The sequence below is a fragment of the Branchiostoma lanceolatum genome, chromosome 3, assembly GCF_035083965.1.
Source record: "Branchiostoma lanceolatum isolate klBraLanc5 chromosome 3, klBraLanc5.hap2, whole genome shotgun sequence".
Lineage (NCBI taxonomy): Eukaryota > Metazoa > Chordata > Leptocardii > Amphioxiformes > Branchiostomatidae > Branchiostoma > Branchiostoma lanceolatum.
This window is the reverse complement of record NC_089724.1, coordinates 28868986-28896055: the sequence shown is the minus strand read 5'-3', so window position 1 is coordinate 28896055 and position 27070 is coordinate 28868986. Positions and strand designations below refer to the sequence as shown.

General features: G+C 42.2%; 2 protein-coding genes and 1 long non-coding RNA gene across 3 annotated transcripts; 2 read left to right on the top strand and 1 right to left on the bottom strand.

Moving 5' to 3' along the window:
• Window positions 1-1564: 1564 nt before the first annotated feature.
• Window positions 1565-7588, bottom strand: LOC136431314 (transmembrane protein 41B-like). Its single transcript, XM_066422641.1, has 7 exons — window positions 7367-7588; window positions 6912-7044; window positions 6012-6140; window positions 5237-5330; window positions 4741-4845; window positions 4114-4252; window positions 1565-3073 (listed from the first exon to the last, which is right to left on the bottom strand). The coding sequence occupies exons 1-7, from the start codon at window positions 7581-7583 to the stop codon at window positions 2904-2906; spliced, it is 987 nt and encodes a 328-aa protein (XP_066278738.1). The 5' UTR covers window positions 7584-7588; the 3' UTR covers window positions 1565-2903.
• Window positions 7589-7894: 306 nt separating this feature from the next.
• On the top strand, window positions 7895-15835 carry LOC136431311 (polyglutamylase complex subunit TTLL1-like). Its single transcript, XM_066422640.1, has 14 exons — window positions 7895-8200; window positions 9161-9226; window positions 9866-10008; window positions 10904-11008; window positions 11368-11443; window positions 12057-12191; window positions 12619-12727; window positions 13000-13080; window positions 13243-13305; window positions 13498-13538; window positions 13697-13742; window positions 13922-14031; window positions 14898-14951; window positions 15324-15835. Exons 1-14 carry the CDS (start codon window positions 8088-8090, stop codon window positions 15457-15459), a joined length of 1278 nt encoding a protein of 425 aa, XP_066278737.1. The 5' UTR covers window positions 7895-8087; the 3' UTR covers window positions 15460-15835.
• A 25-nt stretch (window positions 15836-15860) lies between these two features.
• Window positions 15861-16616, top strand: LOC136431313 (uncharacterized). Its single transcript, XR_010755023.1, has 2 exons — window positions 15861-16219; window positions 16509-16616. It is a non-coding gene; the product is annotated as an uncharacterized lncRNA (long non-coding RNA).
• Window positions 16617-27070: the final 10454 nt, after the last annotated feature.

Here is a 27070-nt window from a genome sequence, read left to right as displayed (position 1 = left end):
GAAAACTCTACAAATTGGAAACAAAAGATACATGTTTTTTTGTATGTCAGCTATAAATGGATGTAATAAAGTATCCAAGTTGAATGCCTCCCCAAAAATTGCACAAACTCTCGATCTCCTGTGCACCCGGGCCATTTCAATACAAAGGATATATATATATATATAGGTCATACACACCATTGTTGCAAGAGCTTCACTGGTATTAAAGTTTGTAACCAAAACCTGAGTCCATGGGCACTAGGAGTAGGAATGTTTGCTGTACCACGTCAAGAACTGAGATGAACAAAGGCCTTTGTGTCTCACACGTTTATCAATTCATCTTGGGACATGCAGATACCTGAGTTTAAGATGGGTTAGCAACTCTCAGGTTGACATAACACTTCATTAAGCAATTGTCCTATTATTTAATGAACTTGGGCTTGGTTTAAAGACACCCAGAGCATTTTTTGAGGCTTGAAAACTGTAAATATTCTAGTTGCTATAATCTTTATGAATTTGACATTTAATGCCACTGTTAACCACATTTGCATGCAAATTTCTTATCAAAAGCGGCACAAAAATAAGCTACATGCCATAACATGGTGATCTTTTAGTTTCACACGCCAAGTGTAAATAGACCGATACCATAGCCTCACCCACCTATGTCAAAACATAGAAATGCAAAATTAAAACATAAAAATGCAAATATTTGACGGACATTCAGTCACTCTCTCATTGGTCGAACAGCTACCGTATTGTGATGTGCAGTCAGGATCAGGCTATCAGGGCTTGGATTTTCTATCAGTTCTCACCACACAACGACATCGTATCTTTGCTCCTTTAATGTCAATATGTAATGGTATAGTGTTATTGAATCTTACTATGTGTATGAATGACTAGAATTTTTTTTTTTTTAATTCAAGTTTGAAGCCTCATAAAATGCTCTGGATGCCTTTGAACTTAGGAGGCAATGAAGTATTGTAAGATTCATTGGTCTTGTCTATTCACAGATGGCACATATTACATAAAAGTACCCCTTTGAGCCCTCAGTATGCGTACCTTGTACTAATAGACTTCCACTGATATTAAATGTAGCTGATATTACACAAAAATCCCATTAAAACCTTGACTAGGAAGGTTTGCTTCCTGTAAAGTTTAATCACTTAAACACTAATAAACACCTCATCATCATTTCTGTCCCACTGGTCAACAGAAGTTCCTATTTTTATACTGATCTCTAAACATCTATGAATTCCATACACCATTCCCCAATACAATCATACATTGTGTTAATCTCCAAGCAGATCTACACGGTGGCAAAATCGTACAAGCTAGCCAGAGAAGCTCCAGTCAGGCAAATAAGCTCCAGTCAGCAACCATACTGACCCAAGCTTCTCTGGGTAGCTTGTATGATTTTGGCACCATCTAGATCTGCTTGGAGATTAGCATCATGTATCTTTATATTGTATCCTTTCTTTCTTGCCTTTAATGCCCACGGTCGTGATGACACTGCAGGATTCGAACTCGGGACCACTTGGTTCTGAGCGGAACACTCTGCCGTTGCGCCACACGACCCCACATCCTATCCACATATATATATTACTATACTTATACCAGTGACATGTTCACCCTAAGTAATAAAAGTAAAACCTACAGAGGTCTACTGACAGACATGCATTATTACTGTTGATAGTCTGCTGCTGAGGTAGCCATTTGGCACAAATTTTGTATTGGCTACAGGGCCAGAAGGTAGGCAAATAATAGCCTCCTTCGCAGACTTCCTAGACCGGCGGCGTATATATTTGGGGGAGGGGGGTGACGCGGTTTCTTACACGGGCCAAGGTTCTCTAATGCCGGCAAGGGACTTTTGCCGCCGAGGCAGTTATGTCACCAAGGGACGACCGCCTTTCTTTGCAAAAGTCCCTTGCCGGCATTAGAGAGAACCTTGGCCCATGTAAGAAATCGTGTCATCCCCCTCCCACAAATATATACGCCGCCGTTCTAGGAAGTCTGTGAAGGAGGCTAGGCAAATAAAGGCTAACAAAGCAATCCCCAGAAATTCATTCTAGGAATTTTTTAAAACCTGACAGCCAATGGAGAATGCAAACCTCTACCAAGGCAGTATAGATCTATTCACTCAAATCTGCAGCTGGACATAAAGATCGTGTTTGAAAAAAAAAAAAAAGCTTTGAGGAGAATTGCACCTTGTTATCTTACAAAATGGACGAAAATTTTTTTGTCCAGTTCCACTGCTAGCTACATTTTGGTCCTCGGCCCCCTGGATATAAGTCTTTAGTCAACTTTTTCAGCAGCATAAAAAAAGAAACCATAAATTCAAATCTTTCAAGGGAAGCTAAACTGATCTACTATACTTCCGAACCAAAGTGAATAGGGCTTTTCAAACTGGCTTTTCTGGGGATGGATTTAGAGGGATTTTCCGGCAAATCCGAGGGAATCAAGTAGATAGTGAGCTTTGAATTCAGAAAATTCCTTGAAACCCGTTCTCATGAAAGCCAGATCCAAAATCCTTGTTCATACTGAATGGGAAATGCTGAAACCTGACGTCACATATTGTGACCTTACAATTGATTAATTCAATAATCAGGCGAGTAGACGTCAAAACGGCCCAAGTTACAAATGACGGAGTTTAGCCTCCCTTTAACAAAGCACATACTCAGAACTTTGTCCTTTAATATACAGTAAAGTAGTAGAAGTTGAGACTGTATAAATCCCTGTGTACTGACAAGATGTATGTTGTGTGATAAAACCTCAAGTTCGTGTCCCAACTTTGGCACAAGCATGCATCACTTTGGGAGACAGATCCTTTAAAAGTGTTAAATCTATTCAGGACTTCTGAATTATTCAATTTGAGCATTTAAGGATGTAAATTCCATGCTACAGCTCAACACATAAAATCTACAACATCAGTCAAACTTTTCCTTCAGCTTCCCCTTAAAGAGAGTAGGGAGGAGGGACAGCACAGCAAACACAGCCAGGAAACTCATGGACTTCCACGAGACCGCAGCGCCGTAGTGTGTCAGCTGATACAGGGTGGTGCCCGTCTGGATGGCTATACAGGAGGGTGGGGCCACACCTGGAGGAGAAAGGGTATAACAGATCAGTTTACATTAGAATGAAAGTTCATCTGTGAGGGTAATTGAGATTATCACCCAGCGCATTTCATGAGGCTTGAAAACAGGAAATGTTCTAGTTGCTGTCATCTTTATGAAATTGACATTTAATGCCACTGTTTAACACATTTGCGTGCCGATTTCTTATCAAAAGTGCTCAAAAGCGGCACAGAAATAAGCCACATAGTGATCTTCTAGTTTCACGAGCCATAGACCAATAGCATAGCCCCCCCACCTCTATCAAAACCTAGAAATGCAAAATTAACAATAATGCAAATATTTGATGCACATGCAGTCACATTGGTCGAACCGTTAATTGTGATGGACAGTCAGGATCAGTCTATTAGTGCTCAGATTTTCTATGAGTTCTCACAACACAACGACATCGTATCTTTGCTCCTTTAATGTCAATATGTAATGATAAAGTGTTATTGAAACTAACTTTGTGTAGGAATGACAAGAAATTTGAGGGTTTTTCATTCAAGCGTCAAGCCTCATAAAATGCTCTGGATGCCTTTAAGATTTAATACACTATTTCTGTACAAAGCTTACCTACAAGCTTTAAATTTGATTAGTTCCCTGATCCTTCTCAAGTTGAAATGTTAAGTTTTGATAAGTTTAATCTACTCGATGAATAGTAATCTCCTGAACTGTTATGTTGGAGTGATTTGAAAAGAACTTATCATTCTGAAATATCAAATGCTACAAGGACTAGCACTACACATTGATATGATTCAAAGGCAAACATTGAAAGCTTCATGTTATCCAAATAAAATAAAGAGATTCCAAAGACCAGCAACAGATAAATTCTTCAACACTAGATGCTTAACCAAAACTTACAAACAGGTCCTTTAAGAAGACAGATATTCTGTTCTTACTAAGACTAAAGGGTCTGCAAAAAAACCCAAGACCTTATCTTTACCGACACAACAAAAGTACTTCTTTCATGAGGTCTTCTACTACTAGTAGTACACTTAGAAGATGAGCATGATGGCATTCTCACCAAGGAAGGTGCCCAGGTAGAAGGGGTAGAGGGGCACGTCTATAACCGGGGAGGTGATGTTGATGAACCAGTTGGGCAGGAACGGAGTGATGCGCAAGAAGATGATGTACCACAGCAGGTTGTCACGGTGACGATTCACCTGAAAGGGACCCACGAGAAAAAGGTGTCAATCATCTGTGTCGTAACTTGTGGACTCTAAAAAGGAAAAGGTAGTCCTATAGCACTAATGAAGCCTCTAAAACAGATTAGTGACAGTATTTTTTAACAGGTACGTGAACTGTAAATGCCTGTTTCTACACCCGGATAGGTTTCTCATAGAGTGTTTGCGATGGTTTTAAGTTCCTACAGCACTATAGTCTGAACATGATCGTACATGTAAGTTGTACACTAATGGGAACATCGGTTTTAAGGTTGCAGTGAAGCAGTTGCTACAATAAACAGCAAACATAAAACCAGCATGAAAATTTCAAGAATTACAGTTATGTTTTTAACCAATTTTGTTCTTTGTTGACTTTGCATAGATATTCTGCATTAACCAAAAAGGTCTGTCAGCTTTCATGCACCATTTTTTTTTAAACCTCCCTGTGCACATTTTTTTGTCACACATCCTTCCTAGCCCATGCTTACCGTTGCTGACCACTGCTTAACCCTGTCTGGGATGTAGCGCAGGACAAGTCGGCGTCCCACAAGGTACGACAATAAATAGCAGAAAGAGGCGCCAGTCGCAGAACACTGTGGAAGCAAGGAATGTTTGTGAGTCTAAATCAAATCTTCAAAGATAACTGCTGACTGATAAAAAGTTAATACGCCAATAAACAGCAAAAGGAAGCACCGGTCACAGAACACCTTTGAAATGAAGAATGTTCATGAGCCCAAATCAAATTGTCAAAGATAACTACAGACTGATCCGTCAATAAATAGCAAGAGGAGGCACCAGTTGCTGAAGACAGTGTGGAAACCGAATGATGAACAGTTTAAAAAAACATTGCCAGAACAACATTTACTGTTCAGAGCTTTTTATCTTACTTCTACTTAAAAATATAACTTCATAACTGCCTTTCCTAAGTGGATGCAATTAAAACCAAAATAATCCACCGTCAATAGTAGATCTAGGTTGACTCACCAAACAAACAATGAACAGTGCCAGAGGGAAGGGGAACATGTAGCCTATCAGGATGCTGAGGAAGATGGACCCTGGTATGGCAAATGTTTGTAAACTGTGATCAGAACGTCAAGGAAAGTCAAAGTACATGTATAAACCATCTCTATATCTTATGATGTGTATAAAACAATTTTACCGGGCAAACCATGTTACTGTCAGACTGAAGAAAAGACTGTGACACAATCCAAACAGTGACAATCACCATCTCAATTGGCAATTATGGCAACTTCGGGAGGACACTTTTTTTGAACATCATTTACATGTATAGTAGCCAGGCTATTAGCTAGCAGGGCGACATGGTGTATTTTGGACGCCCTACAATACATTAAGAAAACCAGGAAATTGGATGCCCTTCTTTTGCAGAGGACACCCTGTATCCCTGATAATTACATACACAGGCAGATGTGTTCCCCCCACACACTCACTGCAAAACGGACCATTCCACATACAAGACAGTTGAGCAGCATGTAAATTGATTGACATGCAATACTACCAGGTAATTGTACTCCATACATGTAGATAGAGCACACTGGGAAGCTCCAATTTTTGGATGCCCTGTCTATAAATTCTAGCTAAAGCCTGATAGTATCCCTTATCAGATGAGGGCCACTATACGCCCTCCCAGAGTTGCCACGGCTAGCAAAAACTCAAATACATGTAAATCATAGTCCGTATTACCTTCTAGAACTACAGAGAAAAAAATGTTAAAACATGCATGTTGGGACTGAAAGGATACAATATGTACGTGACAGTCACTCCAGCCATGACTTCATAGTAGTACGCCTCCTTGTATGCTGACAGCACACGACCAAGTGCTTTGGCATCTTCTATGTTTCTTGGCAATTTCACTGCTGCTCTCTCCTCCCTGTTCAACAGAAAATACATGAGACAAGTGTTAAGAGGGCTGGCATTAACGTCTCACACGGCAATTAGGCTATCACATTCATTCATTCATTCATTCATTCAATGCTAGAATACGCTGCAACTTTATGGCTGCAAATCTAGAAAACGAACAACTGTTCTCTCTCTTTCTATTGGAAGCACACGTGTTCGTCATTCAATAAAAAAAGATTCACCCGAATCTAACCTAGATAACGATATTTATCGCAATCTAAACTGCAAGTAACTACTAACCGCACGAGGCCACTGTTGTACCGCCAGCGGCTGACCGCAGCACTCATTGAAGAATGCGTACACATCTGACCTATCGTTATATAGATACGGATACAAATACAGAACCACATAATGTCATCTGCAAAATCAAGTTTACGGATCTGTTAAAAAGTTAAAGTTAAAGTGGTCCCATGCATCGAAGATGTGTAGGGGGGCGCCCATCTCCCATTTGAAGCCCTTGCCACACAAGTGCAAGTCACTACAGCAGAGGGCTGGTCCGCTGGTAGTGATGTGTGTTTAACTTCCAAACTCTTTCCCAAATGCTGAGTGCTAAGCAGAGAAAGACGTATGTACCATTTTTAGAGTCTTTGGTACCATGGTATGACCTGGCCGGGGTTCGAACTCACGACCTACCCGTATGCAAGGCGAACACTCTACCAATTAGGCCATTGCACCGGTCTGTACAGTAGATAAATTAATATCACATAAGGCAATTCCAGTACAGTTAAGGTGGGTTACTCACTCCTTAAGGTCTGGGAAGTTCCAGTAGACGAGACCTAAGACAACCAGAGATGCCACGAAGATGAAGGCCAGGATGGTGAAGTTTTTGGAAGACTCTTCCTGGCTCATATCTTCAGACCTACTGTCTACTTTCTCTGGAAAAAAAGAAGAAAAATAAGAAAATTAACAGGGTATCATGGAAGGGACATTTTTTTTTTCCTAGATGAAAAACTTAAAGAAGCTAATACACCAGTCATTTGAAATTTATTTTCAAGACTAAAAGTCCAACTTCAACATAATTTTATTCAACTTCCTATGGACATTTCAATTCCCAATAAGTTGTTTTCTGACCTAAATCAATCCCTTTTCGGTAAAACAAACAAAATCACTTTGATCTGGCCGCCCCTGTTGATCAGTTCTCAAATATTTTCAACATATTAACAACATATTAACTTCATACGGCCCGAGGAAACATACCCGATGACATGTCATGGTTTCCACCTGGTTCTTGGCGGGCCGTTCCTGTGCCTCGTGCGGCAGACTTGGCAAAACTCTGGCGGTCTCTCATCAGAGGAGGTCTCGGTGTAGCCCCGAGAGGACTGGGAGGGCGAACGGTCGTTTCTAGGACGTGATTTTCCACAGAACCGGCGAGCAAGCCGGGATCAGACGACTTTTCTGACTGGAAAGCGGCCATGACACTTTGGGAAGATTACATCTTACCTGTGGGGGTCCCGGTCTTTCACAAAGATTTCAGATAAAATGTGATATCTACACTCTACACATCATATTTTCAGTATTTGATTACTAACATTAATAAATACTATTGATTTTACGTTCAAAGCGTCAACTTTCAGGAAATTATCTTTTAACATCGAGTTTAGTTTTACCATTCACCCCTACAAAGTGAAAATGAAATATTCCTATTTCTATGTGGTGTGCTGGGAAAAAATATATATATTCTTTGAAATACCATCTTAAGAAAGTTGATATAGTGTCAAAGAGCTGCATATCTTCACAAATATGACATATAATTTATCAATATGAAAAAAATTGCCAGCTAAAAATATCAGTTACCTAGCCAACCGAGGTCACGTGGTGTAAATCATCTGGCTAAAATCCAAAATGGTGGTTTGGGTGTCAAATTTTTGTGAGTTCATGTTTTGCAGACGATCTCGGAGCTCATAGGAAGTAGAGAAGGATGGCGGGGAAAGTGAAATATGCCTGTGACATCGAGAAGTCTGTGCTGATTAATAATTTCGAGAAGAGAGGCTGGACAAGTGCTTCTGCCGACGAGGATTGGAACTTTTACTGGTAACTTCTGCACCTGCACACCTGTTTTACTAACGTGTTATTAGTACTTATATTATCAACTCAAAACAACAGTTTGATGCAATTCATCTCACATAACTTTGTGTAGATTACTAAGTACTCAATTTTATACAAACCAATTTGATGATGATCACCGAAAACATACTTATGAATAATAATGATAACTATGGTAAATATTGGTAAGAAATTATCCGTGCTGTTATGGCAGCCGGTGCTGAATTGCTGCAGGGTTTACAATCACATAATACACAACAGATACATATTTGCTCCACACTTGAACTTTGTGGAACTCACTCAGTAGCAAGGGTCTGGGCGGCTGCCATTCGGCGCCAGCAGGTGACCTCAATACGACCTTCCCCAACCGAAGTCAGGTACCCATTCACACCTGGGTGAAGTGAGGAAAGTCGTGTAAAGTGCCTTTCCCAAGAGAAAACATCGGGGCATAGCAATGGTTTTGAACCCGGGACCTCTCGGTTCTGGGCAAAACACCCTACCAATTGCGCCACACGATGTCACACCTGTTTAATAACGTGTTAGTACTTATCAACTCAAAACAACAGTTTGATGCGATTCATCCCACATACCTTTGTGTAGTTTACTGAGTCATTGATTTTATGCAAACCAATTTGATGATGATCACTGAATACATATACTTAGACCTTGGCTTGTACCAGTAGGATCAGGTAAAAACGGAGCTCACTAGTTTTTAATAAGGCCATTCATGGTTCCGATTACGCATGTGCAGTGTCAAAAGTAAAGGCCCCCGAGACGTAAACAAAACCCGTCGGGGCGTTGTTATGCAAATCGAGACGAGCACTGTTTACAAGCCAGGGGCCGTCACCTTTGACACTGCACATGCGTAGTCGGAACCGTGAATGGGCTTATACATGATGTAGTTGACTTCTATACTTACTGATGCATAATTCATTTTTCTTGTTCCAGGAGCAGTGTGCAGACCACCAGAAACATATTCAGCATTGAGAATGGGTACAGGCTTCAGGATGACCAGTAAGTCACAAAATACTGTATCCTTCCTATTGGTATCATCAATTGGTATCATTTACTACTTTTCTTGTAAACTGGAAAAGGAACTACTTTGCCGTGATGACAGATTTTACTTGTCAGTTTTTATTGGATTACCCAGTATTCTCACCTGGATTTTTTCACACAGGTACAGAAGGCCAACTTTGCGCGGCACAAGTCACTCGCGGAGTGCCAAAAACATGATAACGGTTGGGAGTCTGGCATCTTCCCGCACAAAATTTTGAAATTCCTAACCAAATAAGACACTATTTCCTGCATTTTGAGGGATAAATTTTGTGAAGTTAAGTTTTTCCTCTGTCACATCCTCATTCTAAAGCCAAATACGAACTTTTTATATGATTTATGAAGGTTCTTCCCAGAAAGAAACACCCCTTTGCTCATTGAGACACAGCATCGGGGACCAGATCACTGTGTATCAGGGGTCCAGATCACAGCATCGGGGGTCCAGATCACAGCATCGGGGGTACAGATCACAGCATCGGGGGTCCAGATCACAGCATCGGGGTCCAGATCACAGCATCGGGGGCCCCTATTCTGAAAAGGCCTGGCGAGAACACTGTACCGGGTACATTATGAATGATAACTAATGTTGGTTCTCCACAGAGTCATCAACCACTTCCCGAACCACTATGAGCTGACCAGGAAGGACCTGATGGTGAAGAACCTCAAACGGTACCGCAAGGATCTGGAGAAGGAGGGCAACCCTGTGTCGGAGAGGGACGATGAGGGGAGATACAAGTACTTAGGTACAAGTACATGTATGATCGATATTGATAGGGTATTAATTATCATTGGTGTGGGCTGACTACTCTCTTTTCGCAGCCAGGGGCTGAATTGCGAGGAGCGCACATTTGGTGGCGCTAGATGGCAAGGGTCTGTAGCGACTGCCATTTGGCGCGCAGGTGACCTCAATTAGTCAATACGACAATTGCCCCATGTGCGGCCATAGGACTGAAGGTTTTGAACCACTCACACTGGGAAGGACCCCTACTCTTTTCAATAACTGTGGTGGGTTCTTTAACATGCTCGAGATGCAGCTCTCCTCAAACACGGGACATCCATTTAACATCCTATCCAAGGGACGTCCCTAACCGAGGCTAGGTACTCATTTACACCTGAGTGAAGTGAGGAAAGTTGTGTAAAGTGCCTTTCCTAAGGGACTAACATCAACAGGACAAATCAGGGAACCCCGGATTCGAACTCTGGGTTCTGGGGCCAAACACCCTGCCACTACGCCACTGTGACGCCACTGTATACTTATAATCTCTCCACTAGTAGGTACATGTTTGATACAAATATAGTTATTAGGAAAGCGTAGAAACTCATGTTGCTATGTTGACAGTGCTGACAGACTGTGTTCACCGAGAAGAACCTATTAGTATGACTTTGTGACAGATCCTAATGTATAGAATTTGTCTTAATGGCAAAAGACAGATAACTTTTCAAGAAGCTCTGGCATAAGATTCACAGATCCATTGCAACACTGCGTGTAGCGTTCTTACCATATGTCTATGCAAACAAATGCAGATATGATAACATTTTCTTCAAAATATAAAATAAGATTTCTGCATGCATGCTCTTTTCTTTAAAGAGACAGATGGAGAAAGCTTCATTAACCAAAACATCCTTTGCTGTTCCCAGATTTCATCCCAGTGACGTTCCTGCTCCCTGCCGACTATAACCTGTTTGTGGAGGAGTTCAGGAAGAACCCAAACAGCACCTGGATCATGAAACCTACGGGGAAAGGTCGGTATAGTCAATATTTAGATATTCTGTCTGCAAGTCCTCATATCATTTTTGTCATCTTCTTTCCTCAGATTTCTTCACTTCGTCCAGTGTAATGGTATGCACTCACTCACTCTCACTATCCGGTCTAACGAGAGTCCACCTTTTCATGCAATATCTTTCTTCTTCTTCTATGTTTTCTTTTCTTTCTTCCTTTCTTTAACTGTCCAGTGGTTTTACTGTTGCTCTCCTCTTTAAAGTATCCATCAAGGTATTTTTCTCCTTTGCCCCTCTTTATTATTTTCTTCTACTTCTTTTTATGCTTTTTATTAATTGATTCTAATAGTCAAATATCATGAAAATGTTTTACTTGATTGCAGCCAGAGGAATAGGAATCTTCCTCATCAACAAGCTGTCTCAGCTAAAGAAGTGGTCCAGGGACAGCAAAACAAACTCGTAAGTCTTAAGACTTTCCAACATCTGTTTGTTTCACATAATCGATAAACTACCTTTAAGTGTAACACACCAGTTCTCTACAGGGATTCCAACGCAAAGCCAAAGTTAACAAGCCTAACCACAAGACTACAAGGTCCAAGTATCATACACTGTTGTCTATTTGCCTGTACATTCTTAAATGATATAGCCATGGAGTGGGGTGTCCCTTTGGTGTAGTGGTCTGAGCTTCTGTTACTTACCACATCTGGTTCTGATTGCTTGAAACCAGAAGGCCCGAGTTCAACTCCCAGGTAGGACACGTCTGGACAAGAGGCGCATTACCAAAGACTTTATAAAAATGGTGCATTATTAGACTTCTAAAACAGTATGGAAGTTAAACACACCCCACTGCCAGTGGACTAGCCCCTTGCTGCAGTGATTACACCACAGTGTGGCCCAGGGCTATGAAACGGGGATGGGCACTGCCCTATACACCTCATGGTGTAGAAGGATTTTAAAAAACTTTTAACGAATAGCCATGGAGTTGTGCCATTAAGATTCTCTGGACTAGAGTTTCTACTTTGGCACTGTAACAGTGTTTGTTCACGGACTCCTGCCTGTTTCATTCCTCCAGGTTTGCCGCACCCTCGGGTAAGGACGCGTACGTGATCTCCCGCTACATCGACAACCCGCTTCTGATTGGTGGGAAGAAGTTTGACCTTCGTCTCTACGTCCTGGTGACTTCTTACCGACCACTTAAGTGTTACATGTACGTCACTTTGTTAAGAACAATTGTGGTGTGGCCCTTGTTTGTTTAAGACGAGTTAAGTATCTAGACCTCTAAGTAGGTACAGATACATAATGGAGTATTTGTTTCCTTAAGAATTTTTAGACATACAAATTGGAGCTGGTACAATAGTAGTGTATCCTGTCTAAATCAAGCTTCTAGCAGCCTTTCTGCTGGTCAGCCCCTCACAGAAATAGATTGTGTAACACAGGCTAAATCGTAGTGGAATCATCTGGAGAATTAAGCAATGATTTCATTCTATTTGGCACACCCTCTATACCCAAACTCAGAAATGTTGTAGACCAATAAAAAGTTTGATTGTTTGACTGATTGATTGACTAATTGGTTGATTGATTGATTGATTGATTGATTAATTGATTGATTAATTGATTGATTGATTGATTTTCAGGTACCGCCTGGGGTTCTGCCGATTCTGCACCGTGAAGTACACGTCGAGCACCAGTGAACTGGACAACATGTTTATCCACCTCACCAACGTGTCTATTCAGAAACATGGGGTCAGTAGATATAGTCTTCAAATCTGTGCTAGTAAAGGTATACTCTGGATTGCTTATCAGTCACCTTAATGAACAGATATACGAGGTTTCTTGTCTGCAGTTCATGAAAGAATTGCTAGGCGGTGCATGTAGCTGACAGACATCGCTCCACAAGGATGAATGGATTGGACTTCATGCTGACATACAGTTTTTGTTTACTCCTCTTTCTTTTCAAGCTCTAAGTATATCTCTAAACAGAATCAGTTTTAGCATGTACTTTTCTCTTCTTCTAGGATGAATACAACAATGTCCATGGAGGAAAGTGGACCATCAAGAACATGAGATTATTTCTGGAAGGTACACGAGGGAAAGAGGTTTGCATCTCACACAGTTACTCCAGATTCATCTGTTTCTTTCATGGATGTTTTTGTCTTTATAATGTCTAAATATGTTGGGTCTTGATGAGTAAAAGAATAATTCAGTGATGGGTCTTCTGATTTGTTAATCGTCTTTTTATATGTGTTTTTTTTTCAAAGGTGACAGACAAGTTGTTTGATGACATAAACTGGCTGACGGTACATTCTCTCAAGGCCGTCTCAGTGAGTTTTTCTTTCTTGTAACCAGTTGATATTTCAGTTGCTTTTGCTCCTGATTTTTTTCACCCTGAGTACATTGCAACTGTTCAATTTAAGATAAGATCTTCTTGCCGTACATGGAATATCAACAATGGTGGAAACTAACTATTCTTAGCTCAGAGTTAGCTGTCTTAGACTTTTAATCTGTTTTCACAGGGTGTGATGGCCAATGATAGACACTGCTTTGAATGTTACGGGTAAGTAAATCTACATGCTTTAACTTTTAGAATCAACGTAAAAATCATCACTTTCACTGGGTGAATAAATCTGTGTGTGTATGTACTAGTATGTATGTGCATTTTCTGCATTGTAAGTTTGATATGTTTAATTTCTTTATTCTTGCTTTGTTTTTCAGATACGATATCATCATAGACAACAACCTGAAGCCATGGCTGATTGAGGTTTGACTCTTGGTCTTTTTAAACATCATCTGTTTGTACATGTATTTGTATAAAAACGAAAACGTCATTTTATCTTCACCAATGTTGGATTTGTGAACAAGTTTCTATGGCAAGTCATCAAATTCCAATCATCTCCTACAAAAGTCTAATGAATGTGCTTTGATTGTCCTCTACCCCAGGTGAATGCCTCCCCCTCGCTAACCTCCACCACAGCAGCTGACCGCATCATGAAGTACAACCTCATCAACGACTCTCTCAACATCGTCATGCCCAGCGGGGAACTGCCTGAGTAAGCTGGATCTTATTGTTGGTAGTGGTCCCCATGGCGCAAGTGGTTATCCAACCCCACTGGTTGGCCATTTGGATCAAATTCATTGGATCCATGAGTGGGGGTTCAATCTTATTTTATTTTATTTATTTTATTTATTGGTTCAGCATGTACATGCCAGGGTTGCCCAACTAGACAGAGGCTATTACTAAGGGCGAACCCATGTGCGGTCATACGTCTGTAGGTTATGAACCACTCACACCGGGAAGGACCCCTACTCTTTTCGATAAGTGTGGTGGGTTCTTTAACGGTCTCGATGTGTGTCTCTCCTCAAACACGGGACCTCCATTTAACGTCCTATCCGAGGGACGTCCCTAACCGAAGCTAGGTACTCATTTACACCTGAGTGAAGGAAGGAAAGTCATGTAAAGTGCCTTTCCTAAGGGCACAACATCGGGGCATATCGGTGGTTTCGAACCCGGGACCTCTCGGTTGTGGGCGAAACACCCTACCGATTGCGCCACACGATGCAACATTGGGGTTCAATCCCAGTCTTAGCCCCAGCTCAGACATGGTGGAGGCATTTGTTATCTTGGATGGTGACATAAAGCTGGCGGCCCCATGTTTAAGGAGGCTTCAGGCATACTCCTCAAGTGTCAAACCTGTGCAAAGAACCCAACACACTTATTAAGAAGTGTAGGCGTGACCAGGTGTGCTTGGTTAAATATGCGAGGTACACTACTACATGTAGCTTATAAAAAAAGCGCCATGAATTGTCCTCAGTCTGAGGTCAGCTGCTTTTCCTTAAATTTGGCAAAATGATTATATATCTATCTGTTTTTGATGTGCTGAAGGTTCTAATAGTATGTATCTGTGTCTCCTTGCAGTGTGAGATGGAACAAAGTCCCCCCAAAGGATGCTCTAGGAAACTATGACCTTCTGTAAGTACACAACAGTCAACAGTGGTAAATTCATTTTGAAAATACAGACAAAGTGAAAACTATACCCTGCAGGAATGTAATACTATGTTCCTCCATGAAAACTAACCAGAAGTACAGCCTGACCAATAAAGAGTAGAATTAGCATCAGTGACTGTGACAGCAGTGACAAAACGTTCATACCTCCATGTTCATACAAACTGGATTGGAGAATTTAGTGTTTACAGAAAATCTCTGTGTTCATCTAGAGTTATTCTGTATCTTCCCCTGTACAGCCTGTATTAACTGCCTTTTGGCATAACACACCAGCGCATAAGGTGTATACATAAATAAATTCCTGTTGTTACTGCAACTTTTCCAAACTGTTGTTTTAAGGTATGATGAGGACCTAGCACAGGCAGACATCCTGGAGAGGGACACCAAGAGTCGGCTGGGCCTGAGTGTGGGGAGTCGGGGCAGGGACGCCAAGTCTTCTTTCACAGGCAGGCCTCCGCCTACTACATGGAAGTAACTAGGAACACACCACTGTAGAACCCAGAGGTCTCACCAAACTGTGGTGCTCTAGAGACCGCCAGACACTACCTGTACCACTGCCCTCTGTACGAAAAGGAAAGACAACACATGCTACTAGAAGCTGAGAGCTTATTCGAGACGTATAACATTGCAGAGGAAAGTAGAGACCCGAATATCACCACTCTAGCCGGGATGAGAGAAGACCTCCCCGAGACAATCAACAAGCAGATGTACTTAGCATTCTCCCGGTACATTGAAAATATGCACAGACTCGATGCGCTCTCCTAGATTCACTTCCAGCATCACGCAAGCACAAGTCACCAAGAGTTAAATACCTAGAGAGACAATTGACTCATAACTGAACCAAGCGTAAACCAAGAGACCACATCTTAGTAGCGATATAATAGATGTTAAACAAGGACAACAACAACAAGACCTGGATGCCAAGTCTTCTTTTACTGGCAGGCCTCTGCCTACTACATGGAAATAAGAAAAGGACAAGGGACACTGCAGAATATCTCCACTTTCCACATGGTAATAATGAGGAAGAAACAAGGAACACTGTACAGTACTGTCAGGATCCAAACACCAAGTGTTGTTTCAACTGCGAAACATGGGCAGATCTTTGCTGACCACTTGGAAATAGGATAGTGACAATGAACCCTGCAAAACACAGGATCTAGACACCAATTCTTCGGGTTGTTGGAATTAGCTGTCCGGTCTGATTGGAGGAAACAGCTGTCCGGTCCGATTTCGGGGTGGAAAGGCGAAACAGCTGTTTCCGCCAATCGGACCGGACAGCTAATTCCAACAACCCCACTTCTTCTTTCATCTACCACATGGAAATACTGTGATAAAGGAACTGCACAAAACACTATTATACAGGCAGACCTTTGCATACTGCATGTGACTAGGAAAGGCACCAGTTACACATGAAGACCTCAGCCAACAAGATAGTAATAGAGTAATAAAGGGGCAATGAATACCACAGAATACATTGTCAGGCAGGGCACAGAAATAATAAAGGAACGATGTACACTGCAAAAGACAGTCAAGATTTGGTCTACCCATGGCCAATCGGTTATTTCCTGGTGATACTTACAACCGGTTCAGTTCCCTGTTGGGTCACTTACGAAATAAAGAAGGACACACAGATGATTTCTCCGCATTTATTCACCACAAGACGATCTAGATACATAAATTACTCGGTTTTGGTTATGTACACACAAAAAAGAGTCTTTTCCTTCAATGACTTACCAGCCTGACGAATAGATACAAACACATGAAATCTCTATGTCGTCCTTTTATGTGTTTAAAGGAAAGCTACACAAAAAATTGAAAATCCTTCTATGCTATGTTTAATATATTCCAAAGTCAAATTCTTACTTCAAGTTGTTTCACGTAAGTCCGTCATAGTTCTGGAATTTTCCACAGTTTGCAACTTATGCGGTGCAGACGCCTTCTCACCTGATAATTGAATTATATGACGTCAGTGTTTCAAATTTGTCACCTGATGATTGTATTATATGACGTCAGTGTTTTGAAATTCAATCATCAGGTGAAAAATTCAAAACACTGACGTCATATAATTCAATTATCAGGTGAGAAGGCGTCAGCACGGCATAAGTTGCAAACTGTGGAAAAACCCAGAACTATGACGGACTTACGTGAAACAACTTGAAGTAAGAATTTGACTTTGGAATATATTAGGCATAGCATAGAAGGATTTTCAATTTTTTGTGTAGCTTTCCTTTAAAGCAGCACTACGGGTGTGTTTTGTTCCAACAACACCACAAGTATTTTACTTATTTATTCATTGGTTCAGCATGTACATGCCAGGGTTGCCCAACTAGCCGGAGGCTATTACTAAGAGCGAACCCGTGCGCGGTTATAGACTGTAGGTTTTGAACCACTCACACCGGGGCATGCCCCTACTCTTTTTCGAAAGGTGTGGTGGGTTCTTTTACGTGCGAGGGGTGTGGCTCTCCCCGAACACGCGACCCCCATTTAACGTCCTATCCGAGGGACGTCCCTAACCCTAGATGAGCTAAGTACTCATTTACACCTGAGTGAAGTGAGGAAAGTCGTGTTAAGTTCTTTTCCCAAGGGCACAACGTCGGGGCGTCATGTCCAGACATGTCTGGGGGCAGCCCGGGTTCGAACTCGGGTTCCCTTGTTTGACAGTCGAATGTTCTATCCATTACGCCACTACAACAATACACTTGTAGTATGTCCATATTTCTTCTACTGAGAACAACAAACTGCAGTCACCTTGACATTCTTACGGAAATGTCCGATGGTAAGTGATTCTTTAAAGAAGAACACATAGTTACGTTGTATTTTGCTGTATATATATATATATATATATATATATATATATATATATATATATATATATATATATATATATATATATATATATATATATATATATACCATGACCTTGAAATTACCACCGATGGTTCTAATGTTTTCGTTAGCTTCAGTTCATCTGAAGCCTTCTTCGAACGAAATAACCATTTTCTTACAATTTTACCATTATTAACACAATATATATCACTCAAACGTCTAAAGTTTGCATTAAAAAACAGCACATATACATCGATGTTCATGACCTTGAAATTAACACCTATGGTTCTAATGGTATGGTTAGCTTCGGTACATCTGAAGCCTTCTATGAAAGAAATTAACATTTTCTTACAATTTTACCATAACACAACTTAAATAGACAAATACTTAACGTTGTATTCCAAAAGAAAACAGCATGTATACATCGACATCTTCAAAACCACTTACATACATGTCGCTCTAGATGTCAACTTCTTGAAAGGATCCATGACCATAAACATCTATATCATCGCAGCCCTGACCTGTCACTGAATGAAATGGCCTCGTATCCTGACAGGAGAACTCGGAGATCCGGAACCTCAGATCCGCAAGAATCCAGACGGTTACGGGGGCCGTATTGTATTAAAACAACTCAGATTTACCTGAATTAACTTGCAAGTGCAAGTGGTATACCACATTAGTGTACCACTTGCATATGTAGTTTGATTTAAGTACATATGAGTTGTTTTAGTACAATACGTCCCCCGTAACCGTCTGGATTCTTACGGATCTGAGGTTCCGGATCTCGGAGTTCTCCTGTCAGGATACTTCAGGATCCGAGGCCATTTCGTGCAATGTGTGAGTCTATTTCTGTTATCCACGTGATAAATTGCGTTCTCCAACTGCTGCTGATTGCTAAGGTCCACAGTCAGTTAACAATGAGGATCATGTCTGGTGCACATTTTTCACATCGTATATGTTTTACATCAGGAGAATGACACAGAATACAGGAGAATACTGCTCCTTTCATATCTGTTCAAGCTGTCTTGCAATTGCTGATTACTGAAACTTTGTTGAAGTAGCCAATAGCGTCACCAAGAACATATATTTCAAGTACCCTGAAAGCTGAGAGAATTTTTCCTTACGAGACGTGGACCGATTCTAAGATCTGTGGTATTTGCTTCAGTTAAGTTTAAGTTGTAAAAAGACTGTAAACTGCATCTAGACAAATACATACTCATGCCCATACATTCTGGCACTACAAAACTCTGATGAATAAGTAAAACCCAACATGACAACTACAACATCACGGCAAGGGCTATATACTTATGCCTCTATATGGCCTCCGTCGGTCAGTATTGACCATTGTAAAATCCTAATTCACAACAGCCCTACAGCACCGACTATGGATAAACAGCCATATACGAGAATGGCAGTCTCTGCCACAAAAGTCACATCTGTAAGCTGACTCACTTCTGTTGCCAAGCTCTTTTCTGCGGATCCGCTTTTCTTCTGCGCTGTGCATCAGCCTGGCTTCAGTCTGATTTGAGCTGTCTGGACAGTGTGCATTTCCACCTGAAACGGTCACTTGCAAGGTCCTCCCAGTCCTCCGTATCAATATCTAGAGCCTTCAAATCCCTCTTGCAGACATCTTTGAACCGCAGCTGTGGCCTCCCGGTGCGTCTCTTTCCTGAGATCAGTTCTCCGTATGCAGCAACTACTTAAACTACTTAGCCGTAACCAGTTTTGCTCTTAATCGTATCCTGCTTACCCACCCTCCGCACCGGATCAGTCGTGACGAGTGCCGGTGGGGCAGAAGCACCAGGCGTTCCACAACTTGCGGCTGGTGCACTGGTAGAACCCTGTCTTATTCAGACAGTCCGGCCTTTAACAAAAACACAACACAGGTACAAGCAGAGTTGACACTTGTGCTCAGACTGTAATGCAAAAGGTCTGATCTGCCGTGCATCTATGGCCCGGTTTACACGCGCATTTTGTAATTGTCGACTTAGAGTCGACTCAGCGGCTCCAAGTCGACTCTAAGTTGATTCAGAGTCGACTCAGCAACTTGGAGTCGACTCCGAAAACGCTTGTGTAAACACAGCCTAAGTATGTAATATGTAAGAGTGGACAAAATAGAACTGTGCCCTAAGCGATTTCAAGGGGTGAAACTTGAAATATTCTGGGGAAGGCAATTCTATTTGGTGAGGTTGCAATTTACATTTACTTCCCCATATTAGCACATCTGCATTATTATTTCATACTTTGGGCGTTTAAAAATAGCACAGAAGCAAGCCACAAAAGGAGTATTTTATTTATTGGGTCCCCCCCCCAAAAAAAAATCAGCCCAGAATCCAGCCGTAACCGTTTTCTGCCGACATTTTTCGGTTACTTCCGGCCGCGTGACGTCACAATGCCCAAGCACATAGAGCCATGGCCACGTGATTATTTCTTCGGAAGCATTCGGGACTTATCGGTCAGAATCGTGCATGTTCGGAAGATTTAAAATGATGGCTGGCATCCAAGTGCTCAGATTTTCAATCACACAACGACATCACATTTTTGCTCCATGATGGTCGATATGCGATGGGATAGTGTTATCTAAACTTACTTTGGATAGAAATCAGAAAAAAATGATTTTGAATATATGACTTTCAGCGCCCTAATATTGCTTAGGTTGCCTTTAAAAGCTGCGCTGCCCTGCTCGCACACTTACCTGGCGGAGTGCATGACAATGCCAGCTCTGCCGTCCGCCAACCATCCGCACCTGCACACCCAATTCGTGCCCGGCGGATGCTTGAACATCTGCGTAAAGGACGCCAGGACGGCTCCCCTCTCTGCGCATGCCTGGCGAGCTTGATCAAAGGTGTACTTGAACTTGCCTTCTGGTGACCATATGTTGAAAACGTGTCCTGCAAAAGCTAAAGGCAGGGAAAAATGACCTTTTGTTTTCATGCTATTCTTTGCAGAGAAAGGCAACATTATAAACTTTCACATGAGAAAAGAGCGAACCCCAACTGGAGGAAGCTGGATTTACAAGGGGGGGGGGGGGTGTTCAAAGATTGCAGGATGTTAGTCGTGTCAAAACTACACACATAGCCAAATATATGCCATTCCATTTTACCAACATAGATGAGCTTTCATTCGAACATAATTGCCATATTGTGCTTTTGTTAGTGCTTTTCCAATGACCTTTCTACGAACCTGGCATGTTGCACTGGTCAGCCTTCGGGTTCGTCTTTGGTTGCATCGCCGGCTGCACGTGGGCGGGTTGCTTCTTGTCCTGGCGAGTCTCAAGGGCTGACTGCCTGTACAGTTCTTCGAGGTTGTCGAGACGTTCCTCAAGGTCCGATACTTGGTCCTCCAGACGGCTGACGTCTGCTGAGTGGGTCTTGGGGTGTTCCTTCACGGTAGTCGCTAGGCGTTCCAGACGTTGGTTGTTGCTTGATAGTTGCCCCTCTAGACTTCTGACCCCAGCTGAGCAGGTCTTGCTGTCTTCTTCAAGGGTTGATACTTGGTCCTTCAGTGCTAATTGGTCGTCGACACGTTCCTCCAGGGCCGATACTTGGGCCACCAGACGGTTGACCGAATCAAAGCGCGTCTTGATATTTTTCTCAACTGCCGATACTCTGTGTTGCCTGCGGTTGGACAGGACTTTTTCTTGCTCTTGTCGTTTGTTGTGGCTTGATAGTTGGCCCTCCAAACGGCCAACCCGTGCTGAGCAGGTCTTGCTGTGCTCTTCAAGGGTCGATACTTGGTCCTCCAGGCGAGTGACCAGTGCTTCGCGGTTATCAAGGCGTTCCTCAAGGGTTGATAGCTCGTTCTTCAAATGGCTGCCCAGCGCTGTACTGTTCTCAAGATGTTCCTCAAGGGTCGATACTCGGTTCTCAAGAGGGTTGGCAATTCGAAGGGCTGACTGTTTCTCAACGCGTTCTTCAAGTGTCGACACTCGGTTATCAAGAGGAATGGCAATGGCTGAGCGGTTTTCAAGGCGTTCTTCAAGGGTAGATACTCGGTCCTCCAGAAAATGGCCTAGTTCTGAACGGTAGAAAATACACCCCTCACCGGTTGATACCTCGTTCTTGAAATGGCCGGCCAGTGCAAAGCTATTCTCAGTAAGGTTATGATGGTCCAGCAGGTTGTTGTCCAGTGCTGAGCAGTTGTCAAGTCGCTTCTCGAGAGTCGATGCTATGACTCCTTGACGATTGATGAATGCTGACCGGTTCTCGACTTGTTCCTTAAGGGAGGAGACTGTGTCGTCCAGACGGCTGAAGATAGCCTTGCGGTCTTGGAGACGTTTCTCGAGGAGCAACACTTGGTTCTGAAGATGGCCGACCGTTGCTGATCTGCTGACAACCTGTGTCGAAAGTAAGCAACATCATAAGTTTCTGACAAAAAGAGCATCCGTTTTAAAGTGCTCGTTTCTTGACCAGCCTTTCATACATAGAAAATTTGCTGATGAATCTGTGACAATTTTTTTTTTCATTTAAAGTTATCTTCACCCAAGAAGAAAGGTAGAAGCAAATAGTCTCCAAGCAGAGGTTCGGATCCGGCTGATTTTGACGTCTTTCTAGGCGTTTTTGTGGAGCTTTCTATTTTGCCCCGTTTTCTTTATGCCGGCCAGAATAAAGAAAACGGGATCTTTATGCCAGCCAGACAAAGAGACCAAGAGAGTAAGAAGCAAGAAGAAACTGACCGCATCAAAGTCCGGTTGTGGGGTGGTGATTTGCACAAGGATGAATGCAAGAGATGTCATCAATGTAACTATGACGACGGTCGTCTTGACAACGCTGACCAGCCGGGAGAATGACAGAAAATCACGTACTCGACCACGCCAGCCATTTTCTTCGCCTGGGTAGTCTGCAACATACAGTGACAGTCTTAAAGGCAACCTAAGAAATATCAGGGCGTTGAAAGTCGTATTTTCAAATTAATCTTTTAGTGATTTCTATCCATAGTAAGTTTAAACTAGAGTTCCACGAACACATTATCTTCGCCAAATAATGAAGGCTTATTATGGAGAGTGATTAATATTTATATTCTTATCACCCCCTGCAAATTTGATCATGCACCATACCATTTGGAAGTTATGACGGGGCGAATGAGTCCAGTCTAGGAGGGGTTAAAAATCATTTGGTGGTACAGGACTAGTATATGTGTCTAGTGTGCTGATATACGTTATAACTGGTCATGACAAAAATATGAGTACATGTATGTTGATATTATATTGGCCATAAAAGTTCGATATTGCAGTGTTGTAAGTTAAAAGTGATGATGAAATGGCACAGTCAATATATATGAATAGAATAAATCTTTATTCCATATCATACACATCTTGAAAACATAGTACATGTGACTTTTCCGCACCTAGCAGTGGTGCAGTTTTGGTGCAGTGTACTCTCCAAGCAGAGGAGTGGGTCTGGCTGGTTTTTAACGTGTTTTTAGGTGTTTTTGTCAGGATTTCTATTTTGTCCTCTTTCAGTTATTTCAGCCATGCATGAACTGAACACGTTAGAAACCAGCTGGACCAACACCTCTGCTTGGAGAAAAGTGGGTGCCTCATCTGTTTATTTATTTGACCTACATGACTGTACGTGTATGCAACGCCATCTGTTTACATGATCCGACACTGTCCCATGTCCCATAATGAAATGCAGTGGGTTAACAAACTTTCCTTACTAATTATGCAAATAAGCTCCTGATTTGCATTATAAGTCATTGATTATGTAAAGTACCATCTGAGCTCTCTACATACCAAACATCATGTCGATCTGTCGACCCCTTCTCAATTTCTTCCTGTCCGAATGTCAAAACAAAAACACCCACTGTAGTTCTAAACAAGCCGCTAGGGGAGCCAAATTTACAGACCTTACTTTCTGTGGCATGAACTATCTACCACACAAAAATCATGACCGTAGCACTTTAAGAAAATATGCCCCAAAATCTTTAAGCTCCGCTGCAGTACCTTAGGTACCCGCTAGAAGGCCCATTATCGAACTTGACCTTCCTTTCTGTAAATCCTACCCATCCAATAAATATCATACAGATCCATCAACAGTTTCTCGAGTTATGCTGGCGACATACAAATACACATCCACACAAAGCCCGCTGCAGTACCGACGGAAAATGCCAGGGGAACCATTTTTGAACTTGACCTCCGTTATTACAACATCTACACACCTGCAAAAAATCATGAAGATCCATTTACGTTTCCGTCACTTTTTTTGCCTACATACAAACACAAGAAAATGCAAAGTCCGCTGCAGTACTGTTGAAAAACGCAAGGTGAACCATTTTCGAACTTGACCTTCCTTTGCACAACCACTACACACCTACCAAAAATCAATAAGATTCATTGAAGCTTTCTTGAGTTATGCTCCTGACATACATACAGACCCACCCAACAGATTTTTCAACCGAAAACATAATCTTCTCCGAGTACAAGTACTCGGCGAAGATAATAACACTATCCCATTGCATATCGACCATCATGGAGAAAAGATGCGATGTCGTTGTGTGGTGTGAACGCATTCAAAATCAGAGCACTTGGAGGTCAGCCATCATTTCAAATCTTCCGAACATGCGCGATTCTGACCGATATGTCCCGAACGCTTCCAGAGAAATAATCACGTGGTCATGGCTCAGTGTGCTCGGGCATTGCGTCACGCGACCGGAAGTTACCGAAAATTGTCGACAGAAAACGGTTACGGCTGGAATTTGGGCTGATTATTGGTGGTACCAATAAATAAACTACTCTTTTTGCGGCTTGTTTCTGTGCTCTTTTTAAACGCCCAAAGTATGAGATAATGATGCAAATGTGGGGAAGTAAATATGAATTTCATATAGATTGCTTAATCCAGAATATTTTCAGTTTTACCCCCTGAAACTGCTTAGGGCACCTTTAAATACACGTATCCTGACTATTTTCACCGCGGTTCAAACATTTTATGAACAATAGGAGGTTATTCAACTTGTGTTAACAATATAAGTTATTTCAAATTACCCTCCCAACGCCATTCGTACGTTTTGAACCGTTGAATATTCATATAACTACACGAGAGCGGTGTTGCCCTACACATGTTCCAGCAACGAGGATCACGACGTGATATTAGGGTGGATGTATCTCAGACGCTGATTTGAGAGATTAGTGTATTTTACAGTTAAGTTGTGTGTTTTTATATATAAACATAAATGGTATCGCCTACTCTCCAAGCAGATGTTGGGTTAGACCACCAATGTCGACTTTCAGCGAGAATCTCGGGTGTCAGAAAACGTCAAGATCATCTACTCCACATCTGCTTGGATACGGGCTCACCATCCTACATGTGATGTACTGACCTGAGGACTCAGTCGCGCCGTCAGCGATGTTGGCGTGCACCCCCTGCCCCGCACTTCTGTCCGGGCGGCCGTTTGGTCCGCGGACCCCGGGGCCGTTGTCTCGGTTTCCTTCAATTCAGAATTTTATTCTGTTGTCTAATTGCGCAATGGACCATTTCACCTCAGAGGGGCAAAATGTACCACCAAAGATGGCATACCTATGTTATAACATAGACTTATCATAGGCTGGAACAACCCGAGCCTCACTTTGGTGCATGACACCCAGCTGACCCCTGGAAATTGTAAATGGCCGCCGTTATTGGAAAGAGGTATATTGTTGTATAGTTCCCATTAAATCCACAAGATAGCAGTTACTCCAGCAACTAAACAGATTTTGAAACGGTCAGACGTTTCAGGTAGCATTCATTTCCTTTCCTCTGTACAGCTGTGCCAGTCACTGACGAAAGGTAGTGGTTAATGGATGCTACCTAAAACGTCTGACCGTTTCTAAAATCTGTCTAGTTGCTTGTGTAACTGTTATCTTGTGTATCTTGTGTATCTTACGACCTGGGTGCACCTTTTAGATCGTTTTCAATTTTCATCATCTTTACCTATCCTGTTCAGCCCCCCAAATATTACGTTTCACCAAGGAGGTGGTTTCACCATGAATGCACTGACCTGTAGATTCTCTGGAGTTGTAGAAGGGGTTGGCGTGCAGCTGGTTGATGACGTCTTCAACCATTCGGCCTCCAATGGTCACCTTTGGCCTGGTGTCCTGCGGTCCGCTGACTCCGGGGGCGTGATTTCGTCCTGCCCGAAGGTTCCGGACGGGAAGGTCAGGAGCCCGCCGCGCCATGGCAGCAGGACGCACCGAATAGTCGAGTACTGGCTGTGCACGCAGCTCTAAAAACAACCGCTAATTGTCTGCGACGTTGCTTTGGCAGACCTTGATCTACAATGTTATTCATTACGTCCAGGAGAGGATTGTTGAGATAATCCTTAAACGTGTGTTTGTACTCACTGCCTCCGTCAGGTGTGACACGTCAAATAGCTTGCAGAAATCCTTTTCTTTCGCCCAAAGATATCGATAAACATGGATTTGGAACCACCCACGATTGTTGTAGACCAATCTGTTGTGAAGTTGGGAGAATTTTAGCCGCCATAGCAGGCCATACCGGCTTTTTTTTTGGGGGGGGGGGGCTTATAATACATTTTTTTTGCAGCCAGCCCGTAACCATCAGCCAGCCTATAACAAAAATGCTGATCATAGACAGCCAGTAAAAGATAAGAAAAGTTGTCAGCTGTATCTGACGTCAGTGTTTTGATAGCTGTAATCAGCTATTTTTGTATGCCCTGCTACTAAAACGGCAAGGAAACTTTCTGCCCTATGTGCCACCAGGCACTACAAGGGTCTGATCGAATTAATCATAGAGATATTGATAGATTTGAACATTTATGAAAAATCACAGATAGCCCAGTCTCTCCACTTCAATATACACATTTCCTGACCCCCTCTATCATGTTTATGTAAGGACACAACACTCCAGCTCATAATTTTCTTCAAGTGCTGAATAAACCTTACCTGGTTTTTTGTTGACATATAAAATAGATTTGTGAAATGTTCGCAAGTATTAGTAATTCTATATGTGACAAGACTATAACTACAAAGCAATGTGACACCATATGGACAGCGTTAAATTACGACACACATTTAAGGACCATTGATTAATGATTGGCCGCATAAAAATGCCTTACGCTGATGTGCCGTTTGCTCCTTTCAGACCCCTTTAAGGCCTTGGCCCGTACACGTTTTAGTGAGGACGACTATATCATTGAATTGGACATGTATAAAGTCCAAATCCTTCTTCTCGGTGTCCTAGCCGCTCTGTTAATGAACCACGAGACTCTCGCGTGGAGGCGCCGTCGACGTCGAAGATGTGACTGGCACTGGAACGGTTGGAGCG